General features: G+C 25.6%; 13 protein-coding genes across 13 annotated transcripts in view; 5 read left to right on the top strand and 8 right to left on the bottom strand.

The window, feature by feature from the left end:
- Positions 1–554, bottom strand: part of EHI_062830 (uncharacterized protein) — a gene marked incomplete at both ends in the record, with an annotated part of 2,271 nt that extends 1,717 nt beyond the window's left edge. The window contains one exon of the mRNA XM_646815.2: positions 173–554. Within this exon, the coding sequence (XP_651907.2) occupies positions 173–554 (382 nt within the window). The remainder of the gene's footprint in view (positions 1–172) is intronic.
- A 218-nt stretch (positions 555–772) lies between these two features.
- EHI_062820 (uncharacterized protein) lies at positions 773–1,354 on the top strand (the record flags this gene model as incomplete). The annotated part of the gene is made up of 1 exon (XM_001913663.1): positions 773–1,354. One exon carries the CDS (start codon positions 773–775, stop codon positions 1,352–1,354), a length of 582 nt encoding a protein of 193 aa, XP_001913698.1.
- Positions 1,355–1,700: 346 nt separating this feature from the next.
- EHI_062810 (tyrosine- protein kinase 2, putative) lies at positions 1,701–2,612 on the top strand (the record flags this gene model as incomplete). Its single annotated transcript, XM_001913662.1, has 2 exons — positions 1,701–1,732; positions 1,823–2,612. 2 exons carry the CDS (start codon positions 1,701–1,703, stop codon positions 2,610–2,612), a joined length of 822 nt encoding a protein of 273 aa, XP_001913697.1.
- A 392-nt stretch (positions 2,613–3,004) lies between these two features.
- Positions 3,005–5,506, bottom strand: EHI_062800 (Rho guanine nucleotide exchange factor, putative; the record flags this gene model as incomplete). The annotated part of the gene is made up of 1 exon (XM_645464.1): positions 3,005–5,506. One exon carries the CDS (start codon positions 5,504–5,506, stop codon positions 3,005–3,007), a length of 2,502 nt encoding a protein of 833 aa, XP_650556.1.
- A 352-nt stretch (positions 5,507–5,858) lies between these two features.
- On the bottom strand, positions 5,859–6,179 carry EHI_062790 (thioredoxin, putative; the record flags this gene model as incomplete). Its single annotated transcript, XM_645463.1, has 1 exon — positions 5,859–6,179. One exon carries the CDS (start codon positions 6,177–6,179, stop codon positions 5,859–5,861), a length of 321 nt encoding a protein of 106 aa, XP_650555.1.
- Positions 6,180–6,477: 298 nt separating this feature from the next.
- On the bottom strand, positions 6,478–8,316 carry EHI_062780 (protein kinase domain containing protein; the record flags this gene model as incomplete). Its single annotated transcript, XM_646792.2, has 1 exon — positions 6,478–8,316. One exon carries the CDS (start codon positions 8,314–8,316, stop codon positions 6,478–6,480), a length of 1,839 nt encoding a protein of 612 aa, XP_651884.2.
- Positions 8,317–9,060: 744 nt separating this feature from the next.
- On the bottom strand, positions 9,061–9,684 carry EHI_062770 (C2 domain containing protein; the record flags this gene model as incomplete). Its single annotated transcript, XM_645461.1, has 1 exon — positions 9,061–9,684. One exon carries the CDS (start codon positions 9,682–9,684, stop codon positions 9,061–9,063), a length of 624 nt encoding a protein of 207 aa, XP_650553.1.
- A 1,353-nt stretch (positions 9,685–11,037) lies between these two features.
- On the top strand, positions 11,038–11,976 carry EHI_062760 (programmed cell death protein 2, putative; the record flags this gene model as incomplete). The annotated part of the gene is made up of 1 exon (XM_645460.1): positions 11,038–11,976. One exon carries the CDS (start codon positions 11,038–11,040, stop codon positions 11,974–11,976), a length of 939 nt encoding a protein of 312 aa, XP_650552.1.
- Positions 11,977–12,532: 556 nt separating this feature from the next.
- EHI_062750 (uncharacterized protein) lies at positions 12,533–13,720 on the top strand (the record flags this gene model as incomplete). Its single annotated transcript, XM_645459.2, has 1 exon — positions 12,533–13,720. The coding sequence occupies one exon, from the start codon at positions 12,533–12,535 to the stop codon at positions 13,718–13,720; it is 1,188 nt and encodes a 395-aa protein (XP_650551.2).
- A 154-nt stretch (positions 13,721–13,874) lies between these two features.
- On the top strand, positions 13,875–15,236 carry EHI_062740 (uncharacterized protein; the record flags this gene model as incomplete). The annotated part of the gene is made up of 1 exon (XM_645458.1): positions 13,875–15,236. One exon carries the CDS (start codon positions 13,875–13,877, stop codon positions 15,234–15,236), a length of 1,362 nt encoding a protein of 453 aa, XP_650550.1.
- A 48-nt stretch (positions 15,237–15,284) lies between these two features.
- On the bottom strand, positions 15,285–16,349 carry EHI_062730 (RNA lariat debranching enzyme, putative; the record flags this gene model as incomplete). Its single annotated transcript, XM_645457.1, has 1 exon — positions 15,285–16,349. One exon carries the CDS (start codon positions 16,347–16,349, stop codon positions 15,285–15,287), a length of 1,065 nt encoding a protein of 354 aa, XP_650549.1.
- Positions 16,350–16,702: 353 nt separating this feature from the next.
- On the bottom strand, positions 16,703–18,112 carry EHI_062720 (uncharacterized protein; the record flags this gene model as incomplete). The annotated part of the gene is made up of 1 exon (XM_645456.1): positions 16,703–18,112. The coding sequence occupies one exon, from the start codon at positions 18,110–18,112 to the stop codon at positions 16,703–16,705; it is 1,410 nt and encodes a 469-aa protein (XP_650548.1).
- Positions 18,113–18,293: 181 nt separating this feature from the next.
- EHI_062710 (uncharacterized protein) lies at positions 18,294–18,920 on the bottom strand (the record flags this gene model as incomplete). Its single annotated transcript, XM_645455.1, has 1 exon — positions 18,294–18,920. The coding sequence occupies one exon, from the start codon at positions 18,918–18,920 to the stop codon at positions 18,294–18,296; it is 627 nt and encodes a 208-aa protein (XP_650547.1).
- Between the last annotated feature and the right edge of the window lie 272 nt (positions 18,921–19,192).

Below are 19,192 nucleotides of genomic sequence, written 5' to 3'. Positions count from 1 at the left end.
TTTTTATCTTTTTTTCTTCCTTTTTTAATAATTGTTAATTGGTTTTCTAATTCTTTTTGTGTAACAATATAATTTTCATACATTACTTGTGTAACACTTATTATTCCATATCGTATATTTCTTATCTCATTTGGGCTTAATCCAGCAAGTATTTCATGTATTAGTTTAATACTTTTTCCATATTCTTTTCTTTCTTCTATTGACCCTTCTTTAATAATACCACAAACAACTTTCCAAACTCCTTTCCATAACCTTTTTAATATTTGTGTAACATTTAAATTATTTGTAACCAAATCATCATTATCAATTCTATCTCCAATATCTTTAAACCTCTTTTCTTCAAGATACTCATCTGTAAAAATATTTTCTGTTTTATCAATAGGAAGCCCAATAACTCCAAGAGTTAATTCAATAATGATTTGATAATTTTCTTTAAAATTGTCTGATACTCTTCTTACAGTATCACTCCATTTGGAAACACTGATAAGATCATTATACATATCTTCTAATGTAAATGTTACTTCTTTAGATTCTTCTTTGGCTTCACTTGACATTTCTTTAAATAAAAATTAATTGAGTTTTTTTCTTTTTTTTTGATTAAAAACTATACTTTAATAATTTTTTATAGTTTTTAATTTAGTTTTTTCTTTTCTTTTCTTTTTCAGAATTACAAAATGAAATGTTGATACATAAGGAATAGGAACTTATAATTTAAATATTTGTGTTGATGGCAGAAGATAAACAAATAGAAAAAAGAAGGTTAATAAAGTCAATGAAAGGGTTAAAAAAGTATATTGATTTTGATGAAAGTGTTATTTCCATTGAAGAATATAGAGATAAAATAAGTACATTTAATTGTAATCGTAATCAGTATGAAGAAATAAAGAATAACACACTAAAAAAATACAAAAAACCACCTTTATCTGCACCATTTAATATAATAGATTATAGAACAGAAGAAAAGAAAAAAATAACTAGAAGAGTATTTAATGAAGTTCATACTCTTAAACACAAAGACAAAATTAACAAAGAGATAATTATTCAATTCGTTCATCATTACCAAGGAAATTCTAGTTGTACAGAATTTCAAATGACTATGTATTTCAATGATAATGGAGAATTTAAATGGCTGCCAAAACACAAATCTTATTTTCTTTCGGTAATAAAAGGGTTTTCATTTCAATTAGTTGTTGTAAATGAAACTATTGAATGCATTAGTGTTTTTACCCAGGACTGTATTTGTAGTGTTATCAATCCAACTAATTTGTATATTACTTTTAATATTAATAACTCCTTAAATCAACTTAAATGTCTTTGGACTGTTTGTTTCTTTCATTTTCATTCTTCTTTTTAAAATAGTTTATTCATTATGGTAGTTTAAATCTTCCAATGACCTCAATAAAATTAAGACATTGTTCATTTTTTAGATTTTGTGTTACCTTTTTTCCTAAATCTTTATAAATCATTACCTGTGCCTAAGTCAATTGTAATAACAATTTACTTTCTCTGTTATCTTCTTTTTTAATTTTTAATAGTTACTGAGTCATTCTATGTTCATTTTATGACTTTTCATTCTTTTTTCCTTGTTTTTATCCAAAATTTTCATAGTTTTTATACTCACAACCTTGTAATATACTCTTCAAATTCACTTGTTTATCTATATTCTTTTCTTTTGTGACTCTTTCTCATTTAACTCTGATATGTTTTATAATGTACCAATACATCTCTATCTGTTCTATTCTTTTGATTTATCATTATTATAGTTATTATCATTATTATAACAATTCTAATGATAATAATGATGGTTAATTACATAATGAAGAGAAAAGAAAGAACGAGAGAAAACAACAACCATATTCAAAATAACACAATCAAATATCAGATTCATACCACTTGGAGATGGAATATTAACAAATAAGAAAGAAATTGAACTTCAAGAAGGAGAAGAAATTAAAGTGAATGAAGAAATACGAGAATTAATTTGTATTGGAAATTCAAAGAAAGAGAAGATGAAGATAAAAATAAGTAGTAAAGAAGAAAATGAGAAATATTCAATTAGAACAAACCAAAATATCATTACAATTGAAGGAGGATATGCGTGTGAATTTGAAGTATTCATTACAATCAAATGTACAACTAAAATCAAAGATAAAATAATGATAATTAGTAAAACACTTAATAAAGCACAAGAAGAAACAATCAAAAATATTTCTATTGAAGGAGGAACAGAAATATCAACACGACTTGATCCTGATGAAATAAAAGAAGAAAAGAAAATAGGAGAAGGAACATTTGGAATTGTTTATGTTGGAGAATTTAGAGGAAATAAAGTAGCAATTAAGAAAATGAAACAAGTTGAAGAAAGTGAAGATAAAAAGCAAGAATTTGAGAAAGAAGTAGCAATGTTAGATAAATTTCGAAATGAATATATTATTCATTTTTATGGAGCAGTATTTATTCCTAATAAAATATGTATGGTAACCGAATATGCAGAATACGGATCAATACAAGATATAATGAATAAAAGAAACATCACAGAAAAATCAAAGAAAATAAGAATCAAATTTATGATAGATGGAGCAAAAGGAATATCATATCTTCATTCAAATTGAATATTACATCGAGATATTAAACCCGATAATTTCCATATTGTAACACTTGATGATAACATTGAAGTTAATTGTAAATTAACGGATTTTGGAAGTGCAAGAAACATCAATATGATGATGACAAATATGACATTCACAAAAGGGATAGGAACACCAAAATACATGGCACCAGAAATATTAAATCGTCAACATTACAAAATGCAATCAGATATATATTCATTTTCAATAACAATGTTTAGTATTAACTTTATTGGTAAATAACACTAACATAACAGTTATTACAAAAAAAACAACAGAAGTTGAACGTTCAAAAAAAAAATCATTCAAACAATAAAATCATACGAAATAACAGAACAATACAATTAATAGTTGGGATGAAACAATAATGAAATGCCTTATTCATTTCTGATATTAAATATGTTCTTTGATTCATTCAAACGAGGAGATAATTTAATCGTATAAGCTAAAGCAACAAACCAAGCATTAGCATCTAAAGGATTATCAAAGACAAGTGTGACTTGCATATCAGACAAAGGAGAAGTAAAAGAAATAGAAGGGCCAAATGAAGGATTTGTCCCATAAGAAACAATAGCATCTTCTGTAACCATAAATACACATTGAACTTGGAACATATCATCTTTAAAATCTTCAACAGTTCCATAGTCATTAATTAACTTATAAACATTAAATAATTGTTTTCTTTTAATCTTATGGTTGTGATGTCTTATAACTTGAGTTTCTATAAGAACGTCATTAAATAAAAAGAAATATGCACTATTCACTCCATTTGGTGATTCCATATCAAGATATTTACAATACCCACTAACAATAAATCTTCTACAAGATTTATTCATATCATATAACCCAGTAATTATTTTTAAAACTATATTGTACTTTTCTCTTTCTTCTTCATATAATTTTTTTTCATTTATCCATGCAGCAACATCCAATATCAATTGATAACATTCAACTAATTTATCTGTATCAGGGGATAATGGTGGGGAGTTTTTTAACATATCTTTAATTAATAATACATATCTAGGTATTCTTTGAATTGGCATAATCAAATATGATTGAATTCTTTGAATAACAATTCCTTGATGACTTTCTTCATATTTCTTTCTACTTTCTTCTATAATGTTTATTGCAGTTGAATGTTTAACTAACTCATTGACTAACCTTAAATTTGAATTATATTCGACAATATAAGGACAGGTAGATTTTACAAAATGAAAGAAATATCTTAATAAATCAGAAATAATTGGAATATCATCACCTGCTTGATCAATTCTGCCTGTTAATTTATTATAAAAAAGAGTGTGTAATTTAAGAAGTTGTTCAATTTGAATATTCATTTTTCTTACTGATTTATTATATTTACTTTCATTTAATGGTTTTAAATAACAATTTAATAAAATATCTAATGATTGAACATGATTTTCTTCTGTAAACCATAATTCCATTAATGTATTTTTATAATTTTCAAATTGACTTTGTTCTTTTTCATTTAATTTATTAAAATATTCTTTTTGATTGCTAAATCCAGTTATTTGAATATGTCTCATTTTTTCTTCATTTTTCATTTCTTTTTCTTCAATTTCTTCTCCTTTAAATGTAACAACTTGAATATTCTTTTTATTAACTTTTCCTCGTTTCTTTTTATCTTTTTCTTCAATAGTTATTTCTTTTACAATAATTCCTTGATGTTGTTCAATAAATTCTGTTTTTCTTTTATTAACCATTGCATTAATTTCTTTCATTTGTTCAAATGGATTATCATCTCCATTTCTAATATCTAATACTAATGCTTCTTTATATCCCTTAATAGGAAATCCAACAGTAATTCTATTTCTTTCTAGATATTTTCTTAATTTACTATCATCTCCAGAAATTAATATATCAAGATCTTCTTTATCAACATAAGTGTGTGTTAATCCTTCATTTTGTTCCATTCCTGGATCATCACTAAATGTTTCTGTTTCTTCATTATCATCAGGAATTGCACCTTTTCCTTTTTGAACTCTAACAAACTGACTTTCATCTTCATTTTTTCTTACTCTATCACTATTTTCTCTTCTTAAAAATAAATTCCTTTTCAATCCATTTGGTTGCATTGTTTTTCTCCTGCTAGCTTCATCCTCTTCTCTTGGAGTGTGTTGTGCACTTTTTGTTTCATTGTCAGCTAAAGTAACCTTTCCAAGTGCCACGTCTTCAAAAATATCTATGGCAAAATCACGCTTTGCCTCTTTCAGTCTTTGAAGATCCAATTCACTACGTTGAACCATAAGTGGTCTTGGATTAAGTTCTTCAGAAGTACGAATAAGAATTTTGTCTTTGTCTAATTGACCTTCTTTAACTTTTGTAGTTTTACCAACTTTTTCTTTTGAATCTTTTTTAGAATGAAGGGATGTTTCTGGGTGTGTACTAACAACAATAGGTTGTTCATTTAGTTTTGAGACAACCTCACAACTTTCTTTCATGCCATTTGTTTCGATAGAATCAGATTTTAATTCATCACTTGGAGGAACTTTCGATAGTATTCCATCTGATGAATTAGATGGATTACTTACTGAAACAGAATACCCTTCTTCTTCATGTAATGTTCTATTTAAGTCATACGATGATGGAACAACAAGTGATTGATGAGAACCAGTATTATTAATGTCATCTACATTTAAACAGAATTGTGTTTTAAATAACACTGAATGTCGTTGTTCTCCTTTTTTCTTTGATGGTCGTTGTGGTTTCAATGCTTTTGTTGTAGGTGATAATGAATGTTTTGAGCGTTGTGGTATTTTAGTATGTTCTGGAAAAGGACATGACTTTCGTTCTTCTGAAGCTAGTTTAGGTTCAAGAACTTTGTCAGATGATTGAATAGATGATACTCCCAAACTCATTTACAGAGAGATTATTGTCTGAAAGTAAAACAGTTCATCGTATTTTTATTATTTTTATTATAATTTAATTACTAATTTATCATTACTCTTTTTCTCTCATATTTTGTTTTTCTTGAGTAATAACATTTTTTATCTATATTAAAAAAATAATAACAATATCATTTCTTATATAATAACAAAAATATTTTTGCTTTTAGAAAAAGAAATGAGACAGTCTATTCTATTTTAATGATGAATTTTTCTTTCATCAAAACAACTTGGTTTTGTATTTGGCAGTTATTTTGAACTAGCTTATTAAGGAAAAAAAAAGATGAATAAAATAGTTTATATTGCCTATTAATTTTAATTATTATTATAGTTTTGATGCTTCGTCCATAAATGATTCAAGTTCATCATATCCAGGTTCTACAATACGTTTCAATTCTTGACCATTATGATAAAGAATAAATGTAGGTACATGAACTATGTTATATATTTTCTTCAATTCTGGAGCTTTATCAATGTCAATGTCAAGATAAGTTGTTGTTGGTGCTTGTGTAATAAGTTTTCTATATAATGGTCTAACATTAATACAATCTTTACACCATGTAGCATGGAATTGAACAACAGCAACTCCTGTAGCTGTTTTTTCTTTAAGTTCTTCAAGGTTTGTAGTATTAAGTGGTATAGTCATTTGAATAACATTGAGTTTAGTTTTAGTTTAAATATTAAAAAGAAGAGAGAAACTTTTCATCTAACTAACAATCTACACAAGAATTTATTTATTTTTTTTTTCGATGATAAGATTTTATTTAGGGAAAAGGAAGAAAATAAACGAATCAACAAAAAAACACAAACTAAATTTAAAAAGAACAAAAGAAAAAAGAAAACCAAAATATGAATATGAAAGTTTTGAATTAATAATTAAACAAGAGTGAATGTTTTTAATGTAATAAACAAGACAAACTAATAATTAAACACAAGCTTATTTACTATAACACAACAGTTATATTTGCTGGTTGTCTTGGAGTTCCTTTTGGAGACATAGAAAAAGATCCATGCCTTGGGTTTGATTTTGGAGGTCTTAATGGTGCATTTGCTATATTTTTGATTGGGGTCATTACCATTTTTCTTGATGATTGAATTTGAGGAGCGCAATCAATTGGTGGTAGTTCTTCATTTTCTTGAGGAGTTATTTTATTTTCTTCTACTTCAAAACAACCCATACTTCTGCTTCTACTTCTTGGAGGTACTTCTCTCATATTAACAATAGATGGCAAATCATTTTCTGATTCATCTTCACTACTATTTATATTTTTTGTTGGTAATCCACACTTTAATGGTTTAAAATGAAATGGATTAATATGAAGGACATTTAATACAATTCCATTATTTAATGCTTTAATAAAGGTTTGATAATATCGATCAACATTAAAGTTTTGGGATTGAAGATATTGTTGAGACATTGGACGATTAAATATAGTTTCAATGACATTGTCCATAGACATTGATATTTCAATCTTTCTTCCCCATATATTACCAGTCCAATCAAATCCTCGTTGTTGCATTTTAGAAAGCATTAGAGGATGTTGTGCTGCTTGTTCTGGAGTCATTCTTTGTGCTGGGTCAATAACAAAGATTTTTTGAAGAAAGTCACATAAACGAACTCGATAAATATCATCATTACTTTTTTTCTCACCATTTCTATGCATTGTTATTCCACTACAAAATTCTTGTAATGAACGATAACGATGGTATCTCTTATTTTCAATGAATGGAACTCCATTTACTTGGGAATATTCTTGTGGTGTTAATAAGACATATTCCCAAGAACCAAAATTATTAGGTATTTTCTTAAAGAATTTTGTAGTTTTACTTCCTTTATCAAGTATTTGTGTTGATGGCATTCCAACCATTTCGATGATTTTAACTAATTGGTTATATTCATTTTCACCTGGAAAAATTGGAATACCAAGAAGTAATTCTGCAATAACACAACCAAAAGACCACATATCAATTGAACATGAATAAGGTAACCCTAAAATAATTTCTGGTGCTCTATAATGTCTTGATTGAATATATGTATAAAGAGTACTTCCTTCAAAACAAGCACTTCCTAAATCTATTACTTTAATAGTTGATCTATTATCAATTAATAATATATTTTCTGGCTTTAAATCACAATGAATAACTGATTCTCTTTTCAATGTAAAAAGAGCTTGAAGAATTTGATAACCGATAGTCTGAGTAAAAGAAAATCCCATTCCCTTATTTTTATTTGTTCTTAGTACATCATATAAATTCATTCCTAATAACTCAAATACAATACATATATGTCTATTAAATAAAAAATGATCTAATATTCTAACAATATGTTTATCATTATTTTGATTATGTAAATTTGCTGCATGTAACATAGCAATTTCAAGCATTCCTTGTCGAAAATAACATGGTTTATTTTTTAATACTTTAATTGCAACAATTTGATGATTATAAAGATTTTCACATTTTAGTACTTGTCCAAAAGTTCCTTTTCCTAATGATGAAATAATCCGATATGTTGAGTTTTTATTAAAAGCACATGAATTTCCTTCTCTAGAATATGCTGATCCAATTAATCCATCTGCATAAGCAATATATTCATATCCTTCATTATCAAGTCCATTATTATGTGTTGGAATTGAAGGAAATGTTAATGGTCTTTTAATTGTTGGAAGAATAAGTTGTGGGTTTGTTTCTTTTAAAACCTCACAATATCTAATTGTTGCCATTTCACAAATTCCACTTTCTTTGATATTGTTGACAGTGGTATATCTAACAGGTTTGAACATTTTGTTATTATAATTCTTTTTATTATTGGGAATTCTCTTTAATCACTTCTTTTAAACTTTAACACAACCCTCGTCTTTTCTTCTTCCTCTTTTTGCTTCAAAAAAAATATTACCAAAAACGAAAAAAAAACCCTTAAATTTCTTTTTCTAATTTGAAAACTCTGATTTGATTTTTCTTTCAGTTTTTCCTCTTTCTTGATTTATTCTTTTATAGACTTATACTCTCCTTTCCTTCTTTCTTATTATTCATATCACGTCACCTTCTCATAAAATCTTTTCTCCATCTCTTGGTGTTAATTTTTTTTTTCACTTCATTAATTTAATCTCTTTTCTTTTCCTCTACTTTCAGTTTTTAGTTTCTTCTTTCTTTTCTCTTTGAGTTTTATTTTAGGGTTCATTCAAAACTATTTTCATTTCCCGTTTTCTTCCTTTGTTTTGCTCATCGTTTCTCCCTATTCTTAACTTTGAGGGTTTCTTGTAGATTCGCAAATTACTGTTTTATTTTTAGATTTCATAACTAAAAGATAGTATTACTCTAGTTTGAAAAAACAATATTATACAATTTGTTTTTTACCAGGGTTAGTTGGATGCTTCATAGAAATCTTTCGATGCTCTTTTTTTAAAAACTATTTCTTCCGTTCAAATATTCAAAAATAGAAAACCGTTATCAAAAACATTGTTCAAATATTGGTATATATAACATTATATTACAAAACAATAACAAAATCCAACGTTTCTTGCTCTTTAAGGAGGTACTGAAGGTAAAGGTCCATAGTATTGGACATACTTACCACATGATAAAGCATAATAACTGCACCCAACACTATCTTGTTCAAAGGGATGACTTACATTGAAATTTTCAGTTGAAGAAATATATGAGTCTGATTGTGGATTAATGAATCGTTTTGGTTTGAACTTAGACGCTTCATTTTTATCAATATGTAATCCAAATGAATTAGGATTAAATTGTTGTGTTGGGTATAGTGTTGGTGTAGACTCATCCATAACTTTAAGTGCAATTCCATTTTGACCATTTTGAAATGAAGGGTAATATTGTTGAATGCCTTTAAATGTTTCTAATTTAACATGTATTTTTCCTTGAATACTAAGTTTTAACCAAACATCTCCATTAATAGGCATTTTTAAAGGAAGTTGACATGTTCCAAGAAAGTCATCAGTTTTAAATCTGTCCCAATCATAAACTTCAAATTTTATGCTTGGTAAATTATGTGAATCTATTGTAAATCGAAGTTCTTCTTTCCAATGTGGATTTAATGTTTTTTTCTGAATAGTTGTTTGATGAACTTCTTTTCCTACAGTTACTTTAACATAAGGATCTGCTTGTTTTGAAAAAAAATCTGCTGGCATGAGATTTTCGGCTTCAATCACAAAAACTCTCAATTGCAACATTGTAACAGATGACTGAATTTTACTTTTTTAAGTTTCTCTTCTTCATTGTTTTTTTTTGTTTTGACCTGAAAATAAAATTAAAAAACAAAAATAGACAAAGAGGGATTATATTTGAATTTGTTGTTCACTTTTTATTTTTGTTTTATTAAAAAAGAATAAAAAGAATATGGGAGAGTCTTCTTTGTTGTATAGTTGGTTTAATTTAGAAGTGGTAGATACTTCTTTTAGAATTTTGGTACTTTGTTATTTCTTTTTATTTTTTTTTATCTTCTTTATTTATGTGATTTTACATTACTACATAAGTCAATGTCATTACTTGTTTTACTTTCCTGTGTTGTTGTATGTTTTTTTAATACTTTTATTATTTAACTCATTGTTTAATTAATGCTTTTTTTTTCTTAATAATTATAATGAGGAATTAAATAAAAGAGGAAATACAGAAATATTAATAAACTATAATACCATTATTGGTTGTTATAAAACTAATTGTTTTGATAGATAAAAAATACTATCAATTATATTGAAACTTCACTATCAACAAAATTAAACATAAAACATTCATAATTAAACAAATTCTTTTAATAGGTTTTTTTGGTTTATAAAAGGTTTATATAACCAATATATTATTCCCCCTAATCACATGCTCTCTTGTCAATTCATTTACTCTTCTTTTGACTGTTCATAACTAACTTAATAGAAATATTATATATATTATTTTCTTTTTAATAAAAAATGACAATTTAACATTTATTATTGAATATTATACTTTCTTATTTTTATATGGAATTAAAATCAGTTGTTTCTTTGTTTTATTATTCTCTATTCATTATTTCTTTATAAATTTTGTTTTGATTATTTTGTCAAATTGTTTTTGATTCAGAGACTTCTTTTAGAATAAAATACAATATAACAATAACAAATTTACTTAGTTTGAATAAACTAAAACATTACTCTTATTTGATGATAATTACAATAAGTAACCAAATAGTTATTAGAAATAGTTTTATTAACACATACAAATTATATGTTCTTTAAGAATGAATTATTTAAAATGTTAATTATCTGTTTCTAACAAGCCAATTTAATTTTTTGAATAGTTTTTTGAAATAACAGAAAGAAGACAAGAAAATAGTTTAATCAATGATTTAATTATCAAATATTTCCTCTTTGATTAAAGTTTTTTTAGAGAATTAATAATTATTTGTTTTATAAAACAACTAGAAACAAACCCTAAAACATATTCTATTACTTTCCATTTTTCAAGTTTAATAAAGAAAGAACAAGAAACAAGTTATTTGAAATTCACAAAGAATGGAAGATGGCATAATCTGTGGATTTATTGAAGAATTACAAGAAGAAGAAGTGCCAAATCCAATTATGAATAGAAGTGGTGGATGTGCTAGTTGGTTAGGTAAGAAAGTACCTAATAACTCATGTCCATATTGTCAGAAACCTATGTTATTTATGTTACAACTATACGCACCATTAGAAATGGTACAATCCTATCACCGAGTATTTTATTTATTTCATTGTCCATTTTGCTTAAAATTCACTGTGTTAAGAAATCAATTACCTGAAGGAACTTTATATGACAAAGAAGATTTTTGTGAGAGCATTGTTACTGAAGAACAATGTATAATTTGTGGATTTCCTTCTTCAACACATTGCCCTGATTGTACTACACCATACTGTTGTTCATTACATTGTTTATATGATAGAGAAGAACATAAATTGAAATGTGGACAACCATTACAAAGAAAATTAGGAAGAAGCAGAGATAAAGCAAAACCTCAAAAAAATGCATCAGAATATCTCATTGTCACTGAACCAGAGAATGAGTTAATAGAAAAAGAAGATGTTCAGCTAAAAAAGGTAATAGAAAATATGCACCCAGACAATGAAGATTTAGGAATTAAAGAATCTGATTTACAACAAAGTGATCCAGTCTGGATTAAATTTAATACAAAAATTGCTAAAGACCCAAGTCAAGTTTTGAGGTATCAATTTAATGGTAAGCCATTATGGATTAAATCAAATGACATTCCACAACACCCTCCTTCTTGTCCTCGATGTGGTAAACAATGTGTTTTTGAATGGCAATTACTTCCACAATTTATTTATGCAACAAATTTAGATATTGAACTTAACATTGACTTTGGTACTATTGTAGTATATTCATGTCCTGATTCATGTGGAGGTGATGATTATGTTAATGAACCAATAGTAGTTCAATACTTTGACTGTATTTGAGGGTGTCTGGATAATTATAATTCTTTTTAGTAAATTTTATTATTAAAATATAGTAAAAAAAAAGAACTTAAAAGAAAAGAAGAAAAGAATTAATGAGTCATATATTGTTTGTTGTAGAAATATTACTTTAATATTTTTAATTTATTTAATTTGGTTTTAATAATCATTTATTACTTATTCATAGAACTGCTGAAATTACTTTTCCAACGGAAGAAATAGCAAAAACAGTCCTTCGGGTTGTTAGTGTAGATAAAGAATTTAAAAAGCATGAAGTTACAAGAAATTTAATTGTAGAAGGAAATATAATGAAAATGTTTGTTATTTCTAAGGTACAGTTACTTAATGTAAAATTGATGAAATTGATTTAATTTAGCGAATATATTTCAAATGATCTTAAACTTATTAGAAATGGATTTAATACATTAACTGAACATATTCATCTTTCTTTAGATACTATCAAGAATTTTGCATGAGAAAATAATTTAACTTTCCTTCTCTTTTTTTTTTCTTTATTCAATTAAACTCAATTTGTTTCATCTTCTTATTTAGTAATATAATGGGTTTAGTTGATAGATATTCTATGTTGATTATTGCACAATATTTTCCAACGATAAATGATCTTTTTCATGTAATGTTAGTCAATAAAAAGTTCATTAATTTAAATGAATTATTTCATTATAACCCATATGATATTTCAATTAATCAATTAAAGTATTTCCCTTATTTACATACACTTCATTTTTATAAATCAATTACAATTCATGAAGTTCCAAAGGTATTTAAAATTATTATTCATTTTGATATTTCCTATTTTCAATTACTTAATTATCAAAAACAGTTTCAAAGAAAGGTTGAAGGAAAAAGAGTCATATTAACAGAGATAGAACGAAATGATTTAAATATTTATAATTTGGATGAAGTACCTTCAGAAGTAACAATTCTTGGTCAGTCATGTTTTGCTCTTTTAGATATAGAAAGTCTTAATTTTTCCCCTCAAATTCATGAAGTACATGAAAATTGTTTTAATGGAATAGATAAATGTTCATCACTTGTAATTCCTACAACTCTTACATTTATTGATCAGTTTAGTTTTTCAAATAGTTCTTTAAAAAGTATAACTATTCATGATGGAATTCTTCTTAGAATGAAAGCATTTGACTATTGTGGAGATGTCACAGAAATTCATTTAACCACAGGAAAGAAATTTCATGGATTTGTAGATACTTCTCTACAAGAATTATTTAAAGAAAAGAAAATTGAAACACCAAATGTATATTTTGATACGTTTTCTATCGCTTTTCTTGAAGATGCATCAGTCATACCTAAAGAATATAAATATATTACTGATTATTGTTTTAATGAAGAAATAATTAATACAATTCATCTCTCAGAAGGTGTTATTCATCTTGGAATTAGATCATTTAAAAATTGTTATTCATTATCAAATATTTATCTTCCAAATTCGTTAACGTCAATTGGAAAAGGATGTTTTAGTGGATGTAGTTCACTTAGTCAAATAACAATTCCATCTAATATTACATCTATTCCACAAAAATGTTTTAAGAATTGTAGAAGCCTTTCTTCAATTAGTTTTAATGGGAAAATTACAGAATTTGGATTTGAATGGAACAAAAACACACAAGTTTTATGTTCTGTAGAACAAAAAAAGAAGAAAGAAGATGATTCATTTAATTATAATAAGAATAAATTACTTCAAATATATTTTGAATGTCATTCCAATTGAGTAGTAGATGGTGATGTTTGTGGAAGAATAGAAATGACATGACCAGAACTTTTGTTTCTTTTCATTGTTTTTTTTTTACAAAAGTTTTTATTCAAAAAGAAGAGGAAAAAAAATAAACTTCAAATATCAAATGAAGTTAGAAAGAGTGTTTTTAATGAATGTTGTTTTATATATTGACTCAATGACAACATTAATTAAATTTATTTTAATAAATAAAAAATGTTTAGAGTCATGTAAAAATTTATATAGTAGTCCATTTAATATAGATTATCAAAAAAAAGATATGATTAAGTTAATGAAATTATTTGAGAAAATGAATACATTACATTGTAGTGCTGGATTATTTGTTTATGAAAGTATTAAAGAAAGTAAAAAAATAGAATATGTTTTAGATAGATTAAAACATCTTGATTTCGATTGTTCTGTTTTTGATACATTTGATGTTAATGCAATTTCATTTATTCATTATTATTCAAATAGAATTCGTTATTTAATATTTAAAAGAGGAATTGGATTAGTAGAATATTCACCTCTTCCAGAGTTAGAAAAAATGGAAACATTAATACGATTTGAATGTGGAAATGAATTTTTAATTAAAATGACAGAAACTCCAAAATTTGGGAAATGTTTTAAGAAATTAATAATAAATCTAGAGTCATTGAATAAAGAATACATTCAAACATTATTAACTTATTTTCTTGATGTTCCATTTAAAGTTATTATTAAAGTTGAATATTTAAATTCATTTGATTTAAAAACATGGAAAAATGAATTTAATAGACATTATTCTCAAACTAAATTTATATTACTTGCTAATAAGACTGAAGGTATTGATATGCAAGAATTTGATCAATTTTTATTTAATATTAAAAAAAATAACATTAATATTAGATATTATAATATTGTAAAAAATAATATGGACAACATATTTAAAATTTATTATCCTACTGAAGTCACTGTATGGAATTCTGACTTAGAAGAAAATGACTCAATAGCTCATTTTGAACGTTTAAAAAATATTGAAGCATTAAATCTTATTTCACTAAATTTTAAATTTACTACAACATTATATTTTCCAACAACATTAACTTCTCTTAGGATAGATGATTGTGGAGTTGTTACACAATTAAATAATTTACAATTTTTACCATTAAAAAATTTAGATATTAAATATTCAGGAGGAATTTCAGAATTATTACTTCCATCTTCTTTAAAAAATATTCGACTTGAAAGACTTTTCTATTTAAAATCAATACAAGGATTAAAACAATGTGATTTAACTCAATTCAGTATATTTGGTTGTGGAGAAATTAAAGAATTAGAACTTCCAAAAGTATTATCATGTATTGTATTTCAATGTAGAGAATTAACTAAGGTTGATACACAACAAAATACAATAATGACTTATCTTTCATTAAAACAATGCCCAAAATTGAAGGGAATTTATTTACCAAAATCATTAGTATTAATGAAGACACAATGGGATAATAAAATCAATGGTTGTCAAACAATGTAAAATTTATTTTTATTTAAAATCAATCAATAAAAAAGGTTCTAGTTCATTTCAATTTATATTTAATTCATTATATATCTTTTCAATATAAAATCTACGTGAAGTAAATTGTATGTCAAAAGTATCTGAGTCATAAATAATTTTAAGTCCAATATATTTTTCCCATAGTTCAATGATTTTTTTATCAAGTTCTTTTGTTCTTTTAGATAATAATTCAGAAATAGAATATGACAAGTCAGGGAATTGTGCTTTATTTGAAAATGCAGGCCATGTCATAATAAGATTACACACCCAGTCTTTGTCATATTCAAGGTCTGTTTTTTGTTTTAAAGGAAGGTCAAGATAAGATATTGCATTTTTATATCCTATTTTACCTAATGCAATAAAATGTGTTGGTCCTTCTTCTGCATGATATTCACAATGCATATGTCCAGAAATCCAATATTTTGGTTTAAGAGTGTTTAAAATGACTTTATTAATAGGTGAACCAAGAGAAGCTCCATCTTTTTTAAAACCAGGTTGGAATCTGTATAATTGTTTGTAATTGCCTTTCATTACAATACCTTGTGGCCAATCATGTGAAAGTGAAATGTCAATTTGAGAACTTTGACTTAAATTTGAAAGCATTTGAATAACATAATTTCTTGTATGAAATAATGAAACAACATCATTTGGAGATGGTGGGTATGTGTATGGCTTTTTCTCATCAAATGACTTATAAATTCCTGATACTCCAACAATTCTTAATCCATTTATATTTATACAAGAACATACTCCTAGATAATACATATTAAAACAAACAAAACCTCCATTGTAAAGGTGTAATAATACATTAGATGATTCATGGTTTCCTCCTATAAACAGTGTTAAATATGGTGCTTTTTCTTTTCCTTCGTAGTACAGATGGAAGTCTCCCATTTGTTTATACTTTGGTGGTACTTTTAAATATACTAAATCAGCTTCATATCTCAGGGTTTGCATATCTCCTGTACATATTACAAATGAAATTTCTTTTCCAGTACTTTTTTCATATTCAGACAACTGTCGATACATCTCTCTGTATTTACCATGAACACAACCAACGATTGCTATATGTTGTATTTGTTCAGTTGCCATTGAATAAAAAAACTGACTAATAAAAAAAAATAAAATATTTTATAAAAACAATATTTTTATATTTAAAACATTAAGAAGATAAAATTACTAATTGAAATAGTAATAATCTAACTGTACTAATTAAAAAAACTAAGATATATCTATACTTTTATAATATAGTACTTCTCTTTCTCAATTTTACAATGAAAATTAATGAATTACATTTCTATGATTAAATTAATGTATGTAACATTAACAAATAATGAGATTATGAATAAGAAGAGAGAATATTTCTTTTATATATTTTCTAAATTAATAAAAATACATTTTTTTAATGTTTTATAAACAGAATTAAATTTTAAAATTTATTATTGTTATTTAAAGTCATTTATTAACTTGCATCTTATACAATTATTAAATACAGTGGAGACTAGATTAAACAATGGAAAAATTTTGAGTGTGATGTTTTCACAACTTAATACATTTAGAATAGACAATGAGCTTGGAAGAATTATTTCTATTTCAGAACGAAGTTTGAGTTGTTTGAGTTGTAAATATTCTAATGTTGGAGTTTGAAGACAAAAATTTATTGAAGACATTCTAATTGTGGACATCCCAAAAGTAATATCAGAAGATAAGACTAATGACTTTAATGATATTGGAAGAATATAATTGTGTTTAGCCTCCGTGTTAATAACTAAATGCATCTCAATTATCTTTAACTGTGAAAGATTATACAGAGGAGTTAAAAAAGAAACTGGAAGGTTTTCTATCTTACAATGAACAGAAATACTTAATACTAATTTTTCAATCAAATAATTGAGTACTTCTATTTCTTTACATAAATTTTTAATATGAGAAGAATACCATCCATATTTATATTTCATACTAAAATGCTCAGAAATTACAAATTTTGTTTCCGCTAAAATCTCTGGAATTACACATTTAAATAAAACATAGACATTTGGTAATGACGCTATTTTTTTCCATCTTTGGACTTCACTTTTAAGACAATCATATGCAATAATAATAAATTTAATTTTTGGATATTTCTTAATTTGATGATAAACAGAATCTTTAATGGTATTTGTTATAGTAATTAGTTTAACTTTTTGCAACGTAGTTTTTAGAGAGAGAAAATTCATAACCTTTTCTAAATAAATAGAGATTGACTCACCTTTATTAAATTTTGTAGAAGTCCAACCAACTTCCTCTTCCAAAATAATAGTTAAGTATCTTAAATTTTTAAAAGAAGTTATATGAATAAGAAACCACCATGCACTGTAGTTAGATACAATCGAATAATCAACTAATTTTTCTATAGCACAATTCTGGTTTTCATGAATTTCGGTACCAATTGAATGAATACCTTTTGGTAACCATCCTTCTGGATAACCTGGTAAATAATTTCTCACTGAGTCATAAAAATAATACTCTCCATGACTATTTATAAAAAGAGGAAATGTCAAAGAAGATATAGATGAATCTTGTTCATCACCATTTTCCATTTTGTAAAGATCAAAATTACAAACTGTTTCTATAAGACTGACATTGTTAATTATATTTTGTGGAAGAAAAACATTCAAGTCTTTAATTCTAAATGTTTGAATATTTGGAAAAAATAATATAATTTTGTATGCCCAATTTTTTATCTTTTCATCTATACCATACTCAATGAGTGGGTTTGTTTTAAGTACTTTACATGAATTGTGACACTTTTTAGAAACAAAAAGAAACGACTTTACATCACTGAATTTAGTAAAATAAAGAAGAACATTTGCCATAAAACAAAGTTCTAATGTATTATTTTTTATGTTACTTTTCAACATCTTATTTAATATTTATTACTACTTCATATATATATATATATATATAAATCTTACTTTCTTTTCTTTTTAAATAAATACCTAAATCTTGAAGAATATACAAATTCAATTAGCAGTTCAAATAACTATACTTCTCTTTTTATTTTGAATCAAAATCTTCACTAATTGTTTCGGTATTATCAGATTCAGTTTTTTCATTTTCTGGTATATCCTTTTGATTAATGAATTGGAATTTTGTTTCTGTAGTGCTTAATTGTCCTCTCTCAGATTCAACCCATCCATTTATTTTATGTACCATTTCATTATCAATAAAAACAATTTGTTTTGAAGTATTATGTACAAGCTTTTCTTTGATTAACTCACAAACATTCCTTCCAAATTTATAGAAACTCTCTTTTGTTAAAAATGGATATATCCAGTTATAACGAACAAACCCCACTTTGCCTGGTTGACAATAAGACATTTTCTTTTGTTCTGGAGATAATCCCTTTACTACTTCATTAGTAATAGTTTTAATAATTTTAACTTCTTCAATACTTCTAACTTTTCTGTTCTTAAGTTTGAAGTTATCTATTTGAATAATTTGAAAATATTGAGGACTTCCCTCTTTGTATATCTTTAATGGACATTTAATTCCAATAGTTTTTTTACTTACAGCAATCAATAACCCAATTAAACAATTAACAAATAAAGCCTGATTTTCTCTAGACCTTCTTTTATGTTCTGCATTCTTTGGGTCATGAACTTTATGAGAGCCGTTGTTCATAAAATTATAACGACAATATTCGATTTTGTAGATTATTCAAACAACTACATAAAACTTTACAATTTATTTTTATAAGGATTATTTGATTGAAATTTAATTTTTATTAATTTTCTTTTGTTCATAACATAGTAATCCATCTGTGACTGAATTTTATATTCTTCATAAAGTGTTATTGTTCTTTATTATTTTAAACTTTAACAAACGTAACGTTTTTCATATATTTTTTAGCTGATGTTCTATATTTATCATGTATCGTGATGTAATTCACATAC

The sequence above is a fragment of the Entamoeba histolytica genome, genomic scaffold (genome assembly GCF_000208925.1).
Source record: "Entamoeba histolytica HM-1:IMSS scf_1104750517213 genomic scaffold, whole genome shotgun sequence".
Lineage (NCBI taxonomy): Eukaryota > Evosea > Mastigamoebida > Endamoebidae > Entamoeba > Entamoeba histolytica.
This window is presented reverse-complemented; position numbering and strand designations above follow the sequence as displayed.